This window comes from Oreochromis niloticus, linkage group LG20, assembly GCF_001858045.2.
Source record: "Oreochromis niloticus isolate F11D_XX linkage group LG20, O_niloticus_UMD_NMBU, whole genome shotgun sequence".
NCBI lineage: Eukaryota > Metazoa > Chordata > Actinopteri > Cichliformes > Cichlidae > Oreochromis > Oreochromis niloticus.
The window spans coordinates 2,441,121-2,465,025 of record NC_031984.2 but is presented as its reverse complement, the minus strand read 5'-3'; the positions used below and the strand labels follow the sequence as shown (position 1 = coordinate 2,465,025).

Below are 23,905 nucleotides of genomic sequence, written 5' to 3'. Positions count from 1 at the left end.
AGATGTTTTATGGATTGATTAGTTGTCTGTATTTAATGTGGGTGACATTTTCACAAATTATACTGAAAACAGAGGTAGAGTGCTAAGTTTTCAGTATCAGCAAACTTAAAGGCGTGCACGTGTTTCATTCTTCCTACTCTGATGTTTTCATGGGCTCTGAAAATGGGATGTGGAAAAAAAGAGATGCTTGAGAGAAGAAGTATGATATTTCAATTTTTTATGCAATTTATTTTAAGCATGTTCCAACCATGAAGAGTGATGCATAGGACCAGGGCTGTGCAGAGATGTTTGAAGGGGCAGGTGCTTGAAGTAAAAAATGGGCACATAGAACCAGGCTGAACAACAACAACACACATTCATCAAGAATCTAGTATGGAATTGCATCATACTATATCACTGTCATCAGGCGGGGGCAATGTAGAGCAAACATAGACTATGTCTGCCTGTTGGGTACAATGTTGCTGCTGCTCCTGCTGCTGATAGTGCTGGAGGACAGGGCTGTGCTGATCTGAGACTGTAGACATGAAGAAGTCCATAGGAGAGGTGGTAGATAATTTAACAAGTGTTATGAGATAATAATAAAATACAAAGATTAGTGACAGCACTTGGAACCATAAGGCAACAAAACTGTAAGAAATAAACGGGGCTGTGCCTGTGAATCACTCTTTGCCTCTCTTCCTCCTCCCATCTCCTCATCTCATCTATCACTCTGAATCTGAGATCAAGGCACTGTCTGCTATTGCATTAATCTGTTATTTAATTATTCATACTTAACGACTCTTGCACCTAATCCATAATAAAGTAATGATAGAAAAATGTTATAGAACCAAAACACTGCAATTGTGTTGATCATTGTTTTTATAATAAAATATCTCCGCAATGCAACAGCTGGTACAGGTCTGATTGTTACCTGTGCGCTTTGTAATCCAGCTGCTGAGGGATCCACCGCCTTCAGTAGCCTCACAGATCCTTCTGTCACTGTTTCCTCCTCATGTCCTTACAGGGCATGTCTGGACAATGTTACATCATGAATAATAATTTTAAAAATCTATACACATAAAACACACGCGCGCACACACCCACACACACACATACAGTGACATTTTATACCTTCTCCAGAATACTGGATATGCTTTCCATACTGATCCAGAATCCTTCCCTTCTTATTTATTCCTAGTGCTTTAATAATAAAGTAAAGAGAATTTTAAAAAGCAATAAATATAAAATAAGGTATTCATGATGAATCAGTTTGTTTGACTATCCACTCTGTGCAGGCAGAAATCTTATTAAATGCTTAAACTGCAGAGATACAATAATGTTGCTGCTGTAAAAGTCAGCATTTTGTCATTTTTTAAATGTAAATCTAATATAATCTCTTTCTTAATGTATTTTCTTTAAAACACAATGTTTGTGTTTTTTAATTTCACAATTATAATAATCCATAATTATGTGGACATGCATATTAGATCGTTTTTAGTGAAATATAAGTCCTACAGAAAGGCAGGAAAAGCCCTGTAACTTACTTTTAAACTAAATATGTTCCCTAAAACGATGGACAGAGCTACAGACCCCTGACAGCCTCACCCAGTTAGCTAGCAGCTAATGACCAGCACACAGGTGCAGTTAATACAAGGACAGGTAATGTTTGTTGTGCTGTTGCACATACAGCACGCTCATTTGTTTCAGTTCGTCAGACAACTAACCAACATGTACATAATAACCTAATTCTGCTGTGTGCTATAGACTACAGTGTATGCTGTACACCTACTTACTGGTTTTTGTTAAACCTGTCACCGTCTCCCAGTTAATTTGGGTATTTCTCCTAAAGCTCCGCACCGCTCAGGCAGCAAAAAATGTGCTTACTCTTTATGAGCTCGTTCCCGGCTCTTAACCAAGCATTTGTTAATTGTAGTCATGTAACTGATGCAAGCCAGATCCTTTTATTTAGCACAACTGTGATTAATAGTAAATGTTACTGTTGAGGGGCACAGGCAGGACTCCACATGCACACACACATTTTTTAAAAAGTAAATAAAGGGAACTTGGGGCACCTATGAGGAAAGGGGCAGGTGCTCAAGCGCCCCATAGGATCTACAGTTTCTATCTAGTATCACGTTCCAAAATAAATGTTTAAAAAAATCATATGCAGCAAAGAGTTCGTCACCACTAGCCAAACATTCACATTTATACGTAATGTTTCTTTGCACTGCAGAAACTTTCAGGAACTACAAGAAAATTAACTTTGGAGGGTTTTTTTTCTCCATTAAGTGTCCACACTGATAGCAGCACTTTTTTAAAGTTCACTGAGTGCTCATACTCTTTTAAAACTCAAGTGTTTTAGAAGCGATACCAATTCATGAATCCCACTGACTTATTTATGAAATTAGGACATTTCAGTGCATCTGTTTAGTTGAACTCAAAATTCATTGAAATTAGCCATAAAACTGTTGTTTTTTCATACATCAGATGACTAATCTGTGGCTACGTCCACACGTACCCGGGTATTTTTGAAAACGCAGATTTTTCTATGCGTTTGCACCTTTCGTCCACACGTAAACGGCGTTTTCGGTCACTGAAAACGGAGATTTCTAAAAACGCCTGCCAGGGTGGATATTTTCGAAAACTCCGTTTTTGCATTTACGTGTGGACGAGGAAAACGGAGAAAACGCAGCGTCATAGGTGTGCGCCTTTTTTGACGTCACACTGTGCGCCACGTTATTGTTTCGGTGAAATTAATTTCTACAATACTGTTACTGTTAATTGTCCTCTCTGCAGTGTCTAAATGCTTACATATACACACACAGTTACTGTCCCTCCACACATACGACTCGGTTCTGCTTCTATGCCCCATCTTTGTTTACTATTTCCCACCGAGGCTCCTAGACTTCTGATTGGCCAACATTTCTACACGGTTAGGAATATATCGCCACCTGCTGCTTTGGCATGTTCCTAGCAGCGTTTTCCTTCATTTCTGCGTTTACGTGTGGACGGGATTATTTTTAAAAACGAAAACGGAAAATCTCCGTTTTCAAAAATACCCGTGTACGTGTGGACGTAGCCTGTATCTCTTACCTCGTGTGCTCTGGGTTGGGTCTACTTTCTTTGTCCCGTCTTCTGTGATTAGTCCCACCTGTTTCCTCTCCTCTCTTAATCTCATGTGTATATATTGTCTCTGTCTCTCCATGTCTTTTTTTGGGTTCTCCCTCATAGCTATCCCTTCTTGTAGTAGTCTTGCATGTCTGTCCTCTGCCTGTCACATATCAGCCATGACAAAGGAATATTAATAAATCAGCATTTTAATGTTAATATACAGGACTGTGCAAAGGTTTTAGGCAGGTGATGAAAAATGCTGTAAACAAAGAATGCTTTCAAAAATGGAGGTGTTACTCATTTATTTTCATCAATCAACAAAATGCAGTGAATGAACAAAAGAGAAATCTAAATCACATCAACATTTGGTGGGACCGCCCTTTGTCTTCATCTAGGTCCACTTGCACACAGTTTTTGAAGGATCTTGGCTGGTAGGTTGTTCCATCTTGGAGAACTAACCACAGATCCTCTGTGGATGTAGGCTTCTCACATTCTTCTGTCTCGTCATGTAATCCCAGACACACTCCATGATGCTGAGATCAGGGCTCTGTGGGGGCTGTACCATCACTTCCAGTACTTCTTGTTCTTCTTCACGCTGAAGATAGTTCTTAGTAACTTTGGCTGTGTTTGGGCTCGTTGTCCTGCTGCAGAATACATGTGGGGCCAATAAACAGTCATTTATATTTCTGAAAGCTTTCTTTGTTTACAGCATTTTTTATACCTGCCTGAAACTTTTTTATTTTTTATTAACATTTCACCTTTGAACCCCGAGTTGTTTGACAATTCATTAAGAGCTGTAATAGAACTGTTAGACAAACTTTTTTTTCATCTTTGTTTCAGCTCAAAAAGAAGCTGAAGGAGTGAATGGAGACATCACAGTGAGCTGGAGGAAGCAGTCAGACGGAGACGTTTTCCATGAGGAGGAGACGAAGAAGAAGAAAAACAAAAATGATGAGTGTTAAATGTTGGTAGAAAGTCAGCTTTAACTAACGATTTGTTTCCTTTAAAAGTAAAAGAAGATTCTGCAGTTTGTCTTATTTCTGTTGGAATCTTGGAGGTTAATGCTAATGTGTGCTGTTACTTTAATTCTGTTTATTTTACAACTCAACAGGAAGTTGTAGATTTTTTTGGCAAAATTAGTAACGTAATGTTGGGTTCTTTCTGACATATGTACGCTGTACTGACATATAATAGAATATAATGCCTTTACACAGCTCTTTGTTTTTCCACTGTTGTCGCACCGGTGTGTAAACGGTCTCTTGTCCATTCATATATCTGGTTCAGGGCTCTAGACTAACTTTTTGCCACGGTTGCATTGGTGCGCCTAACTGTGTTTCTTAGGCGCACCCAAATTTTTCAACCGCAACGTTTAACACTGCAGTTTCACATGTGCACTTTTGGGGGGGGAAATTGCTGTCTATACAGACTATATTCATTTGTAAATGATTAACTGACAATCTTGTCAACACAACGTTCGTTATTTGGAGCACATTTCTACCAGAAAGATAAGTTACTGAAAAAGTGCTTGTGCTTAAAGTGTGTTGGCACTCTTTGGCAATATTGTAGAAAATGTTAAACTTAATCATCATCTTGGCTCCTCTGACGACCTGTTTGCTGCTGCCTGCTGCTGAAAGGCAGTGGGGAGAGGGGACACGTGGGCAGTGCATTTATCGCTGCATATGTGTTTTCTGGATACACTGCTGCTTTTTCAGCGCTCAAAGATTGATGGCTCCGTGTCAGAGCTGGCTATGAATTTCAGACAGATCAGGCCTTAATTTAACAAAAAATGTATCAATAGTTCTTTTCATCTTTTCTTATTACCCACAGCTACATCCACTTCTGTCGGGCCTGGGCTGCTCACTAGGGCTGGGTATCATCACTGATTTCTATAATTGATTAGATTCCGATTCACAAGGTCCCGATTCGATTCAATTTTGCCTCAGACAGTCAAAAATATCATATTTCTGATCATTTATCAGTACTGATACTGTGAGACTTTATCAGAGGTGTGAGCATCACAGCAGATGCCTTTGTGTCTGTAACTGAACAGAACATGAAGGAGATTTTCCTGGCCTGGCTTTTTATAGCAGATAAAATTAAAAATATTCTGCAGTTTTGCATAATTTTTAAAGTTTAAGTGTACCTGCTCTCATTTGCTGTTTGGTGGTTGTTGAAATATTTTTAAGAGCTTTAACCAGAGATTCTGGCGTTTCTGGCAAAATACATTTATATTTAAAAGTCGATTCAGGATTTACTGAATCGATATCGCTTTATTCAAGCTACTCACCTCTCTCTATCCATCTGCACTTTCAAATGACAACTACAGGACCACGGCCAATCAGAGAGGTCCTGCCCCTGACTATCTCTGATTGGGACACATGATAGGGGCATGATGTGTGTCAGTTGTTGACCACACGGAGACTTTCAGAGTTGCAGAGACTGGTCGAACTGGTGCCACCAAGGATTTTTTTTAGTCGCACCAGTGAAAATTGGTCGCACTCTAGAGCCCTGCGGGTTATTGAAAGCTGAAGACAACAACATCAGGGAACTTAAACTGCTGCTACCCTGTGCTCTTCCAAAAATTGGAAAAATGTAAAACACTACTGAATGCCTATCACTGGTATTGATGAGGTTGTCGTGGAGGAGAGTGGAAACACCCTGGCTGGAGGAATTATTCCCCTAGCCTTGCAGGATGAAATCCTTTTTGAGGCGTAAGTTCCCAGATCTTCCTCTGCATTCCAATCCAATATGGCAGCAGTCAGCAGAGCAAATCTCAAAAATAGTAAACTCAATTTGTAATCCACGACGGGTTGGAAAAAGAAGACTTCGCCCACTTTTAACATCCAATCACCTATTGTGCTGTGCAATCACCTGATTCGAGCTAGAACCTCACTATAACTAACCGCCCTCTCCTTTTCTCTGTAGCAAAAGCTACTTTATCACATAGTCATATTTATTCAACATATTTCACTTCAGCTTGCATAATTTCAACATTTTCATTTTTGAATTAGTTACTCGAAAAGGACTTATTTTGGTTGTTCACACATAATAAAATATAATAAAATCAAAAACTTTTCTGTTTCTCTGTCTTTTTGTCTGCTCCACTTTCCTCACACGGGCACTTTGTTAGTTCTGATTAGATTTCAGATTTGATAAATTCAATTACAGCAGGAACAACTATCAGCAAAAGCACATATATTAAACTCTGTCACTCTCTGCTACATTACACCCATAAGGGTGGTATTTTAGGCCTTTTACTCATGGGAGTGATAACTGCTAATAATGGCGATTGAATGTACTGATGTGAAGCAGGCGGTCCTTCATCTCCTTCACGTTTCCATTCACTCTGGGAGAACAGCACATCCCTGCAAACTGTGAGTCCTCACTCTTTCACAGCAAATGTCTCACCGTTGATAAATGCACCTATGTGTGAAATGTTTGGGTTTCTATTATAAATCTATATTTTTTAATAATATATTTATAAAATTATATATTATATAAAGTAGGAGGAAGGGAGGGCTGATTCTGTATTCCCATTTAATTTCTTCCTCATCCTGCCTAATGTAGTGAAGTAGATTTTGGGGTAGGATTTTACGTGATGTCCACAAATGCAGCACTAACGTCCACACCTTCCCAGCTGATAATTAGAGGCCCTATAAGAACCAGCTGCGCTTCACTACCACACGGAGGCCTTTGGCAGTCTTTTCCCATCCAAGGTGGTCAAGACTGTTATGTGGTTAAGCATTGCAGAGCAGTTTGCTTTCTTTAGGAAAGCCGCTCATTTTAGTATTGCCCTTTAGAGAGTGGTGAATGTCATAATGTGGCATATAGTAGGGTGGACCTTGACGACTGTTTCCCTCTTTTGTTACAGGACTGTGCCATACTGCTGCTGTCTTGTGCTGTCTCGTTCTGTCTTGTTCGGTTTTAGTCTTGTTGTGGCCTGTCGTCATGTCACAAACGTTTATGGACTGGCCTCGACTGACTCCTGGTTTTATGGTCTTTTACTTGGAATCGTTTTATCCATTTTAATCATGCTTTTATAAAGAGCTGTAACTTAGGGTGTATTTGTTTTATGTAGATCTTTTACTAATTTGTTTAATGTTTTATGTTTTGTTTTATTGCTTTAGTGGAGGTGCGGCCGCTTGTTGAGGGGTTAGGCACGTGAGGTGGAATCCCCTCCCCGATGCGTGGGAGTGTACACACAGGGCATAGGTAGATTGCACCATTTAGATTTCAGTGTGAGTGACAGTGAGGTTTGCAGTGAAACTACACGGGTGAGTAATTGGTGGCACCCTTGGGCACTCCTCTCTGTAGGCTGCCTCCTTAGGTGGCCGGTCTCCACCATTTTTAGTTATTTTATCGAGCTGTTACTGTTCTAGGGTAGCATCGTGGCAGCGAGCCTGGTCATTTTAATCATTGTTTGTTGATAAAGTGTTTTAACTGTCTTGCAGTCTCAGCCCTGCTACCTTAAGAACTTTCCTGATTTTACAGTTCTATGGTTTTAGTAGTTTTTCTTAATAAATTTTGATTCATAAAACTGATCTACCTCACCTCTGCTGTTAATAACGAGCCTGTGGGCTCTGGTAGCTAGTGTAACATCTACATTGGCTATAAAAATCTTTCCTGGGGTGTAACTCTGTCCTCAGGTGGCGTTGTCAACATCCCTTAGGCTACGTTCACACTGCAGGTCTTAATGCTCAATTCCGATTTTTTGTTTGATCAAATCCAATTTCTGGGGGGGTTTTTTGTCTGGTTGTTCACACGACAAATAAAGTGTGAAAGCAAACGCGCTCTAGTGATCGCGCATGATGACTGACAGCTATAGGGCGTATCTCTGAAATGTCAGTCAACAATGAGCTGCTCACTAGGAAATAATCTAGACAAGATTAGGAGTGATGGACATGTGAATAAAAAGTATATTCCCTACAGTTGGGGTGAAGGAAACGCCTTGCGTCACAAAATCTAAAACAGCTCGTGTAGTGTTTAATTATATGTGGCACGGGTGTGGTCTGTGGCGTGGTCTCCAAGAACAAGTGAGCAATCTAAGTGTTCAGAGAGTGCACAAAAAAAAAACGTAGAAGAATGAGGGGTCATCAACATTTGGGCCATATATACTTACAATACGTAACTTTATGTAGTATTGGTTACTAGTATTGGTTGACCATCCAGCAGTGGAGAAACCTAGTATCCTTCTGGGCCCCCACTTACTGACAACACATATACTGGAGCCTAGTTATTTCACTGGTGCCTCATTACTCTCCTCTTTCTCATCACTAATCAGTTTCATGTGCACAACAACTGGTGTTGTGTAATTTAGAGACTATAGGTTTGGCTTCAAAGGGATGCATTTTGCATACTTTTTTGTAAGCCAAAGAGCACATCCATTTGCATGTAATGGGAGGAAAATTGAGTTTTACTCAAAAGGTCACACAGAACAGAGGTCTACACTAAACAAAAACATGCTGTGAAAAGTAAACACAACTACTCACTGCAATAGTGCAATACACTATATATATAATATTGACTTCATATATGATTTAACAACAAAAAACAATTTGTTTATGGTTCAAAAAAGATCGTATTTTGGGTTCAAATTTTCTCGCTTAAATGCATCTTCTGGCATACTAGTAGATATACTGGGCTGCAGAATAACTATGTCTGTGCGAGTAATTACAACTAACAACAGGTTCTCCTCGGTGTTATTAACTGTAGTACATAAAAGGAACAAGTCTGAGCCCTGTGTACAAGGATTCATATGTAGAATTAATGAAGCTAGTTTAAAGGTCAAGTGTGTAAGAAAGTAATGTAAGCAAAGACAAATTTAAATCAGTCTTTGCACAAACATAATATATTTAACTTTATCTTTGATTTTTTGAAACAATCCGAATTTATTTTGTATTCTGGAGTGGAGGAATTAAGTGTCAGTAAGCATAAAAGCAATGCTAAACATAATATAACATAATAGTCTTTGTCTTTTCAGTAGGTGGTATAAAAGTGCGTATAAAAAGTATTACTTGTATTCTATCCTTCTTTTGCTAGATGGAGGGTTTGTAAGTAGGTTTCCTGTGTGTGCTCATTAGCTAAAGTCCCCCTCATGCAAATGAATGAATGTAAGTAAAACTGATTTGACTTGTTTTGAATTGACTTCTGCATACATGCGTCCATAGCCTCCTTGGAAGTAACTTGCATATTCATTTTGCATGAAGATAAAGATAAGAAGTCATTTAATTTGCTGAATATCAACAATCGGACCAAAGGAGAGAACAGGGAACGTACAAGAATGGAAAAGGCTCTGTTCATCATAGCGGCATCAGGCAAGTCTGAATTATTTATTGTATTATAAGTTTCCATGATCATATTTATGTGTCATCCTACAGGATACTATTACTGTAGTACTAAAGGACTTTCCCTTTCAGTGTTTTTCTTGTTGAAAATGAAAAAAAAAATGATGCATTAGTGCATTTTATTTACTATTGACATAAATTTTCTGCCAAAATAATAGATTACACAGAAATGTAATGTAACAGTGAGGCTAAATGTTTGATCCTAAATTGAATCCATAAACTCATTTATTTACTGTGTTTGCAGGCCTGTGTGCCGTCGCCTCAGATGTTAAACATTACTACCAGTTTGTTTATGAGCTGAAGAACTGGACTGAAGCGCTGAGTTACTGCAGAGACAAATACACAGACCTGGCTACTGTAGAAGACTTTGAAGATGTGCAGATGCTGAACAGCACAGTAGATTTAAGCAAAATGACCACCGGCAATGTAAATTATACTTTTGACTTTTTTTACAGTGGGAGTTTAAGTATTTGTACATTAGTTACTGGAATGTTATGGTACTGAACTATATTTGAAAGATCACGTTTCTTACAAATATGTTCATTGGAGACTCTGGAAAATCCTGTTGCTTGCTAGGCTCCTGTAGTTGGAGCTTGTAAAGTGGTTTAGCCACCATTAGCCTTATGTTCAGTCCACTCATTGGCCAGATCTGGGCTGGGAAAATCATGAGAAAATACTGGAAGAAGGTGCTGAGTTCTAGAGAATTTACATTCATTTCATAGCTACTTGCTGCTGCTCGATGCTTAATTTCTGTACAGACTAGTAGCCCATTCAGACCTTTGCAAATGTATAGCACTGAGAATTAAAACTTGGGGACATTTTTTAGTTAAAACTTGTAATGTATACGTGGTAGTTGGTTCAGATCAGATCACATTCACACCATAAACAGACCACTTTGGAGTTCCTTTGGAACCATAGCGAGACAACCTCCTCCAAAGGGTCTTGGGCTACGTCCACACTAATGCGTTTTCGTTTGAAAACGCATCGTTTTCTCTCCATTTTGGCCTCCCGTCCACACTGAGATGGCGCTTTCCCCGAAGCAAAACGCTCTAGAAAACAAATACTGAAGACGGTGCTTTCGCGTCGCAGTGTGGACAGCGAAAACGGAGACTTTGGAAATCGATGACACATTTTAGTCATGTGATGCAGTCATGTGACCAATTAAACAAAGATGCCGGAGGGCATTATACAGCGGTGCTTTTCCTCCACATTTTGCCGCGACGTTTCAAAGAGCCGGAAAGTAAATAAACGGCAAACAGAAATGAGGCAGGTCGAATCTTCTTGCGTTTCACGCATGCGCAGTACTGGAACGTAAGCGTTTTCGGCCATTTCAATGTGGACGCACAACTCTGTGAAAAGCACTGAAAACACTAGTGTGGACGTGGAGCGTTTTCAGACGAACATGCCGTTTTCAAATCTATCCAGGCTCGTGTGGACGTAGCCTTGGTGCGGTTGTTTTTGTCTACACTGAGTAGGATTACTGTGTTCACACCTGAACAAACGAACTGCAGCAAGTAGGAAAACTAACGTGAGTTTGAGTTGAATCGACTAAACACTGCAGGTGTGAAAAGACCTTTACACACCTCTCTGCAGCTTCTCTCTTTCCATTATCTCCTCTCCCACATCCCCTTAGTGACTGTGGCTGCTACCAGATCAGCAGTCACCACCAGTGATCACCAAAGAGTTATTTTAAAAATTATTTAAGCATAAAATTTAATATTGACAAAGACAAAACAATTTAGTGTCCTCAGCTGCACCAAAAATACCTGTCCGATGTCATTTAATCAGACATTAGCTTTCTTTCTTCTGAGTCCCTGTTAGAAAATTGTTTAATAATTGATTTGTTAAACATCACTTAATATCCCCCATCTTGATTCTGCCTTAAAGAGACCTGGTCACAGCAGGCGCAATACTGAATTCAGTTTAATGAAATTAACTTTTATTTATATAGTCACAAAAAAACCAACAACAATAAAACAGAGAAAACCACAAGAATCAAACGAACCAAACGAACGTAAATCTTTTTAACTGAAAAATCGTAATGCAAAAAGTAGATTATGCTTTGTATTAATCTTAATAAATACAAATACATTTTTAAAAAGCAAATTATGCAATTTCACAAAACATCAAATTATTACTACATGTCAGTACTTACCGATAATCTGACAGCCTAAGTCATATCTCTTATGTCTAATGAAACAAATCCATTGGTGCTTTCAGCGAGCCTGGATCGGGCTGTATGATGACGTGAACAGCTGGAGGTGGTCAATGTCAGAAAACAGTGAGGCTGAGTTCAGAAACTGGTCACCTGGACAACCAGATAACCTAGGGAGTGCAGAAGATTGCGTATGGATGCTTGATGGACCATGGTTTGATTCCCCTTGTGCGAATCTCTACAGATTTGTCTGCTCTGATAACAGAGGTGAGGATTTTCAACTTAACTAGAAGCTTAAAACAACACAGGTCCTGTTCTTTGAGCTTTTAGTGATGTTTCAACAATAGCCTAATAGTTTAGACTTACAAATGCATTTATGGTTGTACACAGCATTTGAGTGTGGTCTGTTTTCAGGGTCGACTAGGACATTTGTCTACATTAACAATCCCATGACGTGGGCGAACGCCCAGAGCTACTGCAGAGTTCATTACACAGACCTGGCCAGTGTGAGGAACATGACAGAGAACCAGAAGATAGATAACCTGGTACCTGGAGGGGTGAGGGTGTGGATTGGCCTTTTCAGAGAGTCCTGGAAGTGGACGGATGGAAGTAACTACTCATTTACATACTGGAAGACAAAAGAACCCAATAACATGAATGGAACAGAGACTTGTGTGGCAGCAAACTTTGAAGAAAATGCAAAATGGGAGAACTGGACCTGTGACAGGAAGAAGGAATTTGTTTGCTACGTTGGTAAGCATTACTACCTGAAACATTGGAGTTTCAGCCAGTCGTTAGTTCTGGCCTCGGATCCTGCAAGCTTGTACTCCAGGCTGCTATTGGTCACAATTTACAAACTACACCCTGATGTAAATAGAGCAGGTTGTACGATCAGTAATGTGATATAAATAATGCAGGTTTCCAAACCCAGTCAATAACCAGATTATCAGACTTTGAATCATATGTGTTACTGCTGTACATCCACTGTTGTGGTGGCAGCTGCACAATATGTGAAAGTAAGTACATAAGTAAGGAAAACAGGAGTCCTGTACAGTGACCTCCTAACTGCTGGTTTCACATTTTGTCACCCAGAAACCTCAAGTGGTCACACAGTTTATTCTGACAGATGCTTAGATAGATCCACACTCAGTGTTGTGATGGAAGCTGCAATTCAATAAGAGCTTGAACTTTTCAAATTACCTAAATGAGCTCTTTGTAAAACTTTTTGGAACTATTTACAGTGTAGTTATGTTTATAGTACACATCAGCAGAGGTTTGAAATGAACACAGATATTACTGTGAATATCAGTATGATAGGATGGGTCATAACAAATGGCCCATTTCTGTTTTCTCATTGTCACTTATATCAAAAATATAAACAGCAAACAACAAAACAGGAAGGTTAATCTGAGATTTTGGAACTCAAAAGTCATCTACTGCACATAAATTACTGCTGCTGATATGCAGCAGTAATTTAAAAGCAGCATTCAAAAATGCAAGTGAAAGATAGAGCTGATGAAGGTTGTAACAATTCTTTCCTTATTTTAAAAGCACCTGTTTATGAGGAAGTAGTGAGAGTGAATCTGATAAACGCCAGTCTGGATTTGACCCACCCTGATGTGATGGAAGCCATGCTGAACCAAGTACGTCTTGTATATTTATAAATATATCATAAAGAAAGTATCTCTAAGATACTCACCAAGTGTTAGGCCGATCTACTTCTAGGTCTGCCCTCATGATGTGTCACCAAAACTGCCGGTCTACTGTATCTGCTTTTAAAACAATATATAAACAACAAGTTTAAAGCAGTGTATTTCTTCTACTTGATCACTAAACAAGTGCTTTATTACAACATATAAATACATATTAAAGATGATTTCACCTGTGTACTAAAGTTTTCTACAGAAAAATGTTTTATCATGATTGTTTGCACAGACACCTCAGATTATAGGAGATGTTAGAGTCCCCAGATTGTGGTGATCGTGTCTAAGGAAGGACAGTGGTTCAATCCCTGGCTCCTTCAGCCCACGCGCCTTAGACTGAGTGAGGTTTTGAGTTGTCAGTTAGACTACAGAAGCATTGTGTAAGAGCCATAAGTATCAGTCTGTTTAACGCTGAGAGATGAAGTTGTGGTGAGTAACCCCAAGTTGCTCTCCGATGCATCCATTGGAGTATGAATGCATGTGAATATTGGATGTAAAGAAGATAGAAAAAAGTGCTTGTGTGAATGAGACAGGTTGGGCAAAATGCTTTGAGTGCTCAGCTAGAGTACAGAAGCGTTATATAAGAACCAGTCTATTTAGTCCCACTTATGAAAATCAGGTTAGTTTAAAACAGTGGCCAGTGGTTGCTGTCTGCACATCTTCAAGGTCCAATGAAATCATGGATATACAATTACAAGTGGTCAGCTTGAACAGAGCAGTGACCGTATCCTGAAAAGTACAAGGTGTTCAAATAGTTCTCCTTTAAGAGCAGCTGCACCACATTTACATCTGGGATTGTGTTTTTCTCATTTTATACACACATTATAATATCTATTTTTTTTCTAATATGTTTTTTGTACTTTTATTGGATATTATTATCAACTTTCTTAGGAAATACTACTGTAAATTTAACTATTTCTACCACTAATCTCTTTACACTGTAAAATATAACTTGTTGTTTCAACTTAAAAATATGAGGTAAAGGGCTGCCTTAAAATTTTAAGTTAAGTCAAGAAATAGAGTTTGTTCTTATAACACAACCAATTGTTATCTTAATGAAAAATCACATGTTGTCTAAACTTTCATCTTAGTTTAGTTGACTGAGATTTGTTAGTCAGTTCAACTCCTTTAATTGTCATTTTTACTTGGGAAAACCCTTTCAGCTAAATTAAAATAATCTATTGTTTAAACTCTTGTCCTAGTTCAGTTGACTTGGGTTTTTTAGTTAATTCAAATACTTTAGTAGTTCTTTTAACTTAGGAATCTATTTTAGCTTAACTAACATAACCTGTTAGCTAAGTTGATTTAAGTTTATTAATTAACTGAGCTCCTTAAGGTAGCTGAGTGAACTTGTAAATCAGTTTCATTTTAATTATCAGAGTTGATTGACTGGATGTAAAGAAAAATGTGTATTAAACATCTTAAGTTTTGTTTTGTTTTTTTAGCTTTCTAACATCCATTTCAGCAAAACTACCTGTTAGGTTTATCTTAGATCTCAGGTTTAAATACCTACATTCCTTTAAATTAATTTTCTGTTGTTTACAGAAAAAAAAAAAAAAAACAACCCACAGATTCCATTAAAGTCTATCTGATCATTTCATACAGAAAGTTTGTTTTAAGAACATGACAAGACAATTACTCATGAGCACCCAACATTCACCATTTATTGTGCCATCTTAGTCATCTGAGAAACAGAAAAATCAGTGACGTAGCTCATCAGGCTCACAATCCATCAAAACTCAAAGGCTGCTCCCTGTGAAACAATAAATTTGAACTTGGTCTTGAGCCCAGTTTGGGTGAAGATTAAATTCTGACCAATACTCTAGGAGCAGTAGTGATTCTTGTGAAGTAACAACATAAAGTCTGCATTAATGTAATGTATCAACGGGACACTTGCTATTTTAGAAAAGTTATTCTTTACATTTGCAAAATTTTTAAACTTCATTGTGCTCAGTCACACCTGTTAGCATAAAACTTGAAATATTAAAATAGTACAAAACCTTTGATAAGTGACAGTAAAGATCAGTTTATAACAACTAAGACATCAAACTCTTGTATTTGTCTTCATTTACAATTGCAACAAATTCCACAGAACCAATATCTCTGAAAATGAGTGCATGCTTCTGAAACATTTGATAATATGGATATTTCAGATACATCAGTTTGAGTCTGCTCAATTGCAAAACAAAGGAAAAACTACTGACTTGCATGAGATAAGCATCTGCAAAGTCCAGCATTATATTGTTGTTCACATAAGTTTCTTAAACCATGAACAAATGAGTAATTGTCTAATCTGGAATGTAAAGTGTAGTCATTTAGTGACATACAAAAGTGAGAATGAGAACTTGCAAGAATAAAAAAACAAACAGTAAAATAAAAACTGTCCTTAACACTAAGGAACATACAATTACAGTTCTGCATGGCTTTCTGCAAGAGTCTGTTTCTTAGACCATGCACTAGTGAGATGCACTGCCTTCCACCAATGTTCATTAGGATGTTCTGAATGACTTCAAAGATGTCCTTAAGTTCCTTTGGATAGTCTATGTTGAGGGCAAAAAGAAGGCCCATCAGCATGGAAATGGCACTTGAGACATCCCTCAGATTAGACAGGATTACTGCCGCCTCAAGGACGACCAACACATCGATGATGTCTTCTTCTTTCACCATCGCAATGCCAACTTTCATCCTCTTAGAAAACGTGTCTTCAATACCTGTCGGCTATAAAAGGGTTCAAAGACAAAAAAAAAAAAAAATTACACAATTACAATTACACAATATCCCTTGTGCTTAACAATTCATGTCTTTCCAAAGAAGAGCCATACTGATGCTTTGGATGATGGTGATTGGCTTTGGGTAACACTTATTAGTTGTTAAAGTTTTTTCAGAATGAGATATGCACCCCCATGTTACAAATCCATTTCTTGCTTTAAACAAAGACCATGTTCATAAATAACTGAGCATGTCTTCAATTGCAGAATTCAAACAAAATTTTCAATTTAAATGGTAAATGGCCTGTATTTGTATAGCGCTTTACTAGTCCCCTAAGGACTCCAAAGTGCTTTACACATTCAGTCATTCACACACATGGGTGGATGACTGAATCGTGACTCAAGAGTTGACAGTTCGTCTTATAATTGGAAGGTTGCCGGTTCGAGCCCTGGCTCCGACAGTTTCAGTCGTTGTGTCCTTGGGCAAGACACTTCACCTGTTGCCTACTGGTGGTGGCCAGAGGGCCCGGTGGTGCCAGTGTCCGGCAGCCTCGCCTCTGTCAGTGCGCCCCAGGGTGGCTGTGGCTACAATGTAGCTTGCCATCACCAGTGTGTGAATTTAAATCTAGTTATGCTAAATATTGGCTGTGCTCTAAACCAAATCTGGCTGAGAATACATGAAATGTGCAAACTGCAGCTACACTACAGGATCAGATTATGGCTCCATAGACAATGCTTCTTTAATCAGTTTATTGATTAAAGTTTATTTTCCCCCTATATTAACAGCATGAAAAAAGAGCATATAGACGTGGCTGAACAGGTTGCATAATTGGCACTGAATATCAACATCCACCTTTACCCAGCTGCCCAATGACTCTCGGCCAGTAACCTTTAATTCCTTACCCAGTCTACACAGTCTCTTTTCCAGGGTCCAGGACATTTCACCAAAGTATTGCCCCCCACAGCTGTAGCAGCCACTGCAGCCCCTTAAATATCCTAATATCTCTGCCATTACAATATACAATGTGAGAAATCAAACGTAAAGCTGAAGTGAACAGTACAGCAGCGAAATGTCAAAGACCCTGGTGAAGACATGAATAAACACAAGACACTAATAATCTCAATGCTAGCTTGCCAGTTAGTTTCTCTGAAACCCAGACCAAATCCAGTGTCAAAGATCTTGTAATAATACATTTGGTGAGGAAAAAGTACACATGTTATCATGTGGCATCTGTTGTTTCATAGATGCCACATGTTTCATTTAAAATCCACTGTGGTGCTGTCATTATTAAATTTACTAAAAGAAACAATGCTAACCTTCACAGTCTTGAAAGTGTGTGAGGGATCTTCCTTTAGAAAATGAGGTCCTCTGTCCTCTTCCTTTGTGTAGGGCTCTGGTCAAAGAAGTCAAAAAGAAAACAAAAACACTTTTTAAACAGTGTTTATGAAGCATGTAGACAGCTCCAAATTCACAGCTTTTTGATACATAATTCCATCAATATATGATTGTCATTGGAGATTTTGAATCAGGCTTATCAGGACATTCAAGTAGAATATGATATCCAACCTACCACCAATATACATAGATTCTGTAAAAGTTACCACACTAAATGTCCAGTTGTGAAATATGATGACAGACTTTACTTATCAGCTTTCTTTCAATGAGTTCATCAGTTGAACTGGATAACCTAAAACTTAAACAAAGGATTAGATTTCGCAGTTGAACACTTACATCATCTCCGAAGCATTTTATGAGCCTAGTTAGCCCTCCTATGCTGCTCTTGATTTTGTACAGCTCCACGAACCTCTCCATAATGGTCAAGCACAGCAAAAAGGAACCCTTTCAGGTCAACAGATGTAAGACGGGCAAATTCTGCTTCAACCTGAGCAATAGAAGAAGAGGGGTGGAGAGTACAGGCAGAATAAAAAAAAGATTCTTTGAGACCCAAATTTAAGCAAACAGTCATCTGAGGCCCATTAGAGAAAACACAAACACACAAAAGCAAACAAACAAAAAGATGCACTTTACCTGCCGTTCAGCAAACAAGGAAGTTCAGAGAACAATAAGCTCTGTCTTGAAATCTTTTAAAGTAGAATGATTGTGAAAATGACTTATGTGATGTAAAACTTTAGTAAACGTGCGATTAAAAGAACAGTGAGTAAAAGGACAAGTAACAATTTCCTTATTCCTCAGATGTTTACCTTGATGAGCAATACTGTTTTAGTCCAACTGCCTCATTAAAGTTACACAACAGGCTTTTTACATTAAAGCCAGCAAGTCCATTACATACTCCCTTTTTAGATCTGAAATACTGTGCAGATTCTGTGTATATGTAGTGGACAGCAATTTACCCAAAAGAGCGCAAAGTTTGCAAGTCCACCTCATTCAAATGACAAAGTCAGATGTGATCATCTAGACCTGTGAAAATAAATTAATGACAAACTTGCAGTTATGGATGTTATTACAACCACAAGAACCTAAACAGTCTGCTCCATTGCTTTTGTTAATGAATCATTTGTTGGTAACACGTCTGAATATTTAGTTTATGCCACCTGCATGTGATCATCAATAGTGCCATATTACTTCTTAAGAAGTACCCTGACACTACAATCTTTATATCATTTGTTCTACAGAGCTATTAAGTTACAATATAATCTGTGGTGTTTCCAGTATGACAAAATGCACAAATTGTAACTTACCATTTGACTCCACTGACAAAAATAAATCCCCAGCATCAAGTTTGGCTTCACAGACCTAAAATGAGTAAAATAAAAATATATGTTATAATTATATTGTTTTCGCCATTTATTCATGTTTGCTAATTTTCTGACATATAAACAATGTTAGTTTTGTTACAATACAGAGAATGCAGTTTAATTAAAAGGTAAATTATGCAAAAAAAAACAAACTTCTGCAGTATACCATGCCAAAAATCAGTGTCTCTGATGCCAATTATTTTATCACTACAGCTCTTTTAGTATGGAAACTCACACAATCTAATCATACTGATCACAAGAGTTCAAAAATAAGTCAAAATAGTGAGCTGTTGTTAAGCATAAAGCATTTCAGGGTAACAAATAACTGCACAATAGAATTAAAGCAAAAACTAAACACACTGGAGGACTATCTGATAAAAACTAATATAATGCTGGTTTGTAGACCATATTTTGTCTCAGTCCTCAGTGCACTCTTGCAGCTTAGCATGCAGCAGTTCATAACAACTTAAGTGATTACATAGGGGTAAACAGATGACAACAAGCATCGGAGTCCTGCCAAAAAGTTCTTTTTGAACCCAGTCAGTTATTGGAAATATTGCCAAAATGAACTTCCACCAAAATACAACAGCCTGTGAACTTGAAAGAAATTTACAAGTACAGAGACAATATGAAATAAGCTTTATTAATTAGCTGAGTTAGCTTGCTAATATCGCAACAGTGGTTGAGTGCACAACCTTAAAGCTAGCGGCACAATACTTGTGATTTGGTCAGCGCCACATTAAACCCATAAAAAAGGCCATGTGTCAGTTTATTAGGTCAAGTTTGGTCATGACACACAAGCTGGACCTTGTCGGCTAAAGTTACATTAGCTAAAGCAAACATTTCGGTAAAAGAGAAAAACACACATCATGCCATAAATTCAAAACATGTTCCAACTTTTGTAGCTCTCTTTCCTTATAGTTATAACCAATGTTACTCACCTTGAAAGCATATTCCAAAGAAGACGATTAGAAAACGTCCAAGTAAAGTGAGCATGTCGTTAACCGCCAATTCCCCATGATGCACCTCGGTAGCAGTCACGTGAGGCAGTTTTGAATCCTGCTGTGCTCAACTTACCCACATGCGCTCATTTTCAGAGATATTGGTTCTGTGGAATTTGTTGCAATTGTAAATGAAGACAAATACAAGAGTTTGATGTCTTAGTTGTTATAAACTGATCTTTACTGTCACTTATCAAAGGTTTTGTACTATTTTAATATTTCAAGTTTTATGCTAACAGGTGTGACTGAGCACAATGAAGTTTAAAAATTTTGCAAATGTAAAGAATAACTTTTCTAAAATAGCAAGTGTCCCGTTGATACATTACATTAATGCAGACTTTATGTTGTTACTTCACAAGAATCACTACTGCTCCTAGAGTATTGGTCAGAATTTAATCTTCACCCAAACTGGGCTCAAGACCAAGTTCAAATTTATTGTTTCACAGGGAGCAGCCTTTGAGTTTTGATGGATTGTGAGCCTGATGAGCTACGTCACTGATTTTTCTGTTTCTCAGATGACTAAGATGGCACAATAAATGGTGAATGTTGGGTGCTCATGAGTAATTGTCTTGTCATGTTCTTAAAACAAACTTTCTGTATGAAATGATCAGATAGACTTTAATGGAATCTGTGGGGTTTTATTTTTTTTTTTTCTGTAAACAACAGAAAATTAATTTAAAGGAATGTAGGTATTTAAACCTGAGATCTAAGATAAACCTAACAGGTAGTTTTGCTGAAATGGATGTTAGAAAGCTAAAAAAACAAAACAAAACTTAAGATGTTTAATACACATTTTTCTTTACATCCAGTCAATCAACTCTGATAATTAAAATGAAACTGATTTACAAGTTCACTCAGCTACCTTAAGGAGCTCAGTTAATTAATAAACTTAAATCAACTTAGCTAACAGGTTATGTTAGTTAAGCTAAAATAGATTCCTAAGTTAAAAGAACTACTAAAGTATTTGAATTAACTAAAAAACCCAAGTCAACTGAACTAGGACAAGAGTTTAAACAATAGATTATTTTAATTTAGCTGAAAGGGTTTTCCCAAGTAAAAATGACAATTAAAGGAGTTGAACTGACTAACAAATCTCAGTCAACTAAACTAAGATGAAAGTTTAGACAACATGTGATTTTTCATTAAGATAACAATTGGTTGTGTTATAAGAACAAACTCTATTTCTTGACTTAACTTAAAATTTTAAGGCAGCCCTTTACCTCATATTTTTAACAACTTCAGTCATCTATCGTCAAACTGATATAGAATAATATGTTGAAATAACAAACATCTAGAATTACATTTTACAGTGTAACGTTAAATCCCTCCTTTCCCTCTTGAGCATATAAAACTCAGCTGTTGGAAGTTGTTCCTTGTGAACATAATGATGAATTTATATGTGTAAGCTGACTATGAGAGATGGCACTACAGGCCACATTAATGCAGATATAAGAATGAAATTGTCCAAAAATAATAGTTTCTAAAGAATTTAGTGGATATTATTGTCGTAGTAATATTCGGGAAATCAATTTTTTGTGTGTGTCTCAGATCCAACAGAAACTAAAGGACCAGGCAGTAAAGGGAGACGTCAAACTGAGCTGGAGGAAGCAGTCAGATGGATCGGTCTTCTACAAGGACGAGGAAACGAAGAAGAAGAGCATCGTCTGAAAATACTTTTCTCCTCTGGCCATTCAAGCTCTATTGTGCCAAATTATTATATTATTCTATGCTTTGCGTGAATGTCTTCATTCAAATGAAACATACAAATCTAATTTTGATTTCTTTAGGAAATGTAACATTATAATAGTTTTTTGTGATGTCTGTGAGTGACCAAAGCTTTAAATAGTCTCAGCTGTTATTCTTAACTGTTCACATTTAAATACGGGAGGTTTGCTGGGTATTTGGTGACAGTATGCTCTGTAATTTTAATACTTTATTTTAACACAGTTTGTCACTGTTATGCAGTAGAAACAGAATTAGGTGCCATTTCTTTTGGGGGGGTTTTGTTGCTTTTTTTTTTTTTGCTTAAATAGTGTCTTAGGGGTGATCGTGGCTCAAGAGTTGGCAGTTCATCTTTGCTGGTTTGAGCCCCAGCTCCGACAGTCTCGGTCGTTGTGTCCTTGGGCAAGACACTTCACCCGTTGCCTACTGGTGGTGGTCAGAGGGCCCAGTGAGATTAAGGAATTGTTCCACACTTGGTGATATTTGTAATGTATTTTGATTAGGCTTAAATTTCTTTTTTAGCATAGATTTAATTTGTTGATATTCTAAAAACCTGTTCTTGTTAATCCTGTATTGTGCAGCTACTCTGTCAAATGGAATAAAGTCTGTTCCTTCTAGTACATGTTCCAAGTATTTAAATCATGTTATTGTTTTACATGTCAGGGTTGTTCCAAATGGGTGTACATTTGCATGGGATTAACGAAGTCTCAGTCATTTTTAGAAACTGTCACCATGCTGTCAGAAAAGAATTGATATTGTTGCTTTTAAAGCATACATGTCGTTTGATGTTTGAGCTGATAAATGGTTGGTCCAGAGTCTCTATATTATTGCATAGTGCCTGTTCTACATCTAGCCAGGGCTATAAGGCGCACTTACAATCCTTTAATTTTCTCAAAAATCGACAGTGCCCCTTATGTATGAATTCTGGTTGTGCTTACTGACCTCAAACTGATTTTATGCGGCACACGGCGCTCAAAAGTCTGTCAAAAAATGTTTTAGTATGACTTTGCTAAGCTATGAAGCCGCACTGCTTAAAAGATTGCTGAAGCATTACGGCTACTGAAGTCAGGAGCCTTGTGGAGTAATCAGGGTCCTAAACTCCATCCTCTTCAGGTCCCAAAGTCAAACGAACACTGCGGCATCACTGAGAGTTAAAAACTGTCTTAATTCTTTCATCTTTAATAAAATGATCAGCGTTGCTGCTTTACCAGGTGTAACAATAAAGTTTAACATCCAGGCATCCATGAAAACAGAATTTATTAAATTTAATGGAGTTAGAAGTTAGCAGGAAGTTAGCTCGCTAGCTTCCAACTAAACATGATATAGCATGTTCTGACTGAGAGATTTCTGAAAAAACGCTCTTTAGTTCTGTCCACCAGTTCATAGGTCTTGGAGGTGGATATGTGAAGACTTACCAAAGTGACAGAAATGTAACATTCCAGCCTCCCCTTCAGTTTGCATATTGGGCGACTTAGATGATGTCACTAAAGAGTCCACATTCCTCTCACCACCCTATGCATTGCCAAGAAGACTGTCCACAAGAACTGGAAAAATAAAAATAATCCTAATTCTAACCAATACAGAGACAGTCTGATAGATCATATTAGTGTTGGTACAGCCTGTGCCACCACATTAGACCAATCTTTCTGGCCTGCTTTGATTGGCTCTATCAACTAGTGGGGCTGGGGGCTCCTGGTTTTGTCCCACCTATATATCATTGTAGGTGATGGAGTACGGACGGGGTACTCACTTGGGGTGTTTGGGGGTTCCCTGAGGGTTGGGTTTCTTGTCCGCTCGACCCAGGGGCTGTGGTCATGACCTGGATGGGGCTCTGGTGACTGTGAGCGGCAAGGCTGGGGGGCTCTGTGCCTGTGGACATAGATTAGCGACCTAGTAGCCATGCTGGTCCTGGGTTGGTCTAGGGTGGGCTTGGGGACTTGGGTTCTGGGGGTGTTCCACCTCTGGGTTTGAGTCCTGGTTGGTGTGTTGCTGAGGTTGTGGATGGGTGCATACACAGGGGCCCCGCCCTGGTGCTGGGGGCCTCTGGTGCATCGGTGAAACTGGGGGCCTCTTTAGCTGGCAGGAGGTTTTTAACATCCTTTGCAGGCGGTCTCTGCTCCTGAGGATTCCGCTCTGCAGGTATGTTAATCCCCCCCCCCCAATCTTTTCCTCCCCACCTCCATCCCAACTCCTCCCGCTTCATCACACCACCACACATACAGGACCCCTCCTGGCCACCTGTGCCTCAATTTTATTCCACAACTTAGACACTCACATTACTTACACTCTCATGACACATACATATAAGACCTTGGGAGTGGGCACACTGTCCAGAAGACAGTCTGTTTATACACTCTCACATCTGGTGCCAGTCCCCACCTCTCAATTTTAAATACATGTAGACATTGAGGGTTCTCGGGAGGGG

General features: G+C 38.4%; 1 protein-coding gene and 1 long non-coding RNA gene across 3 annotated transcripts; one reads left to right on the top strand and one right to left on the bottom strand.

The window, feature by feature from the left end:
- Positions 1-175: 175 nt before the first annotated feature.
- On the bottom strand, positions 176-3,325 carry LOC106098291 (uncharacterized). Its single transcript, XR_001224479.3, has 3 exons — positions 3,073-3,325; positions 911-1,010; positions 176-514 (listed from the first exon to the last, which is right to left on the bottom strand). It is a non-coding gene; the product is annotated as an uncharacterized LOC106098291 (long non-coding RNA).
- Positions 3,326-6,711: 3,386 nt separating this feature from the next.
- LOC106098290 (C-type mannose receptor 2-like) lies at positions 6,712-22,100 on the top strand. 2 transcript variants are annotated; one of them, XM_013271809.3, is made up of 7 exons: positions 6,712-7,364; positions 9,258-9,404; positions 9,679-9,860; positions 11,655-11,856; positions 12,004-12,342; positions 13,141-13,232; positions 21,307-22,100. In XM_013271809.3, the coding sequence occupies exons 2-7, from the start codon at positions 9,371-9,373 to the stop codon at positions 21,424-21,426; spliced, it is 969 nt and encodes a 322-aa protein (XP_013127263.1). In that variant the 5' UTR covers positions 6,712-7,364; positions 9,258-9,370; the 3' UTR covers positions 21,427-22,100. The 2 variants fall into 2 exon arrangements, with proteins under 2 accessions (XP_013127263.1, XP_013127262.1); XM_013271808.3 differs by lacking the exon at positions 6,712-7,364 and adding an exon at positions 8,980-9,200 and having other exon boundaries at positions 9,297-9,404.
- The last annotated feature ends 1,805 nt before the right edge of the window (positions 22,101-23,905 follow it).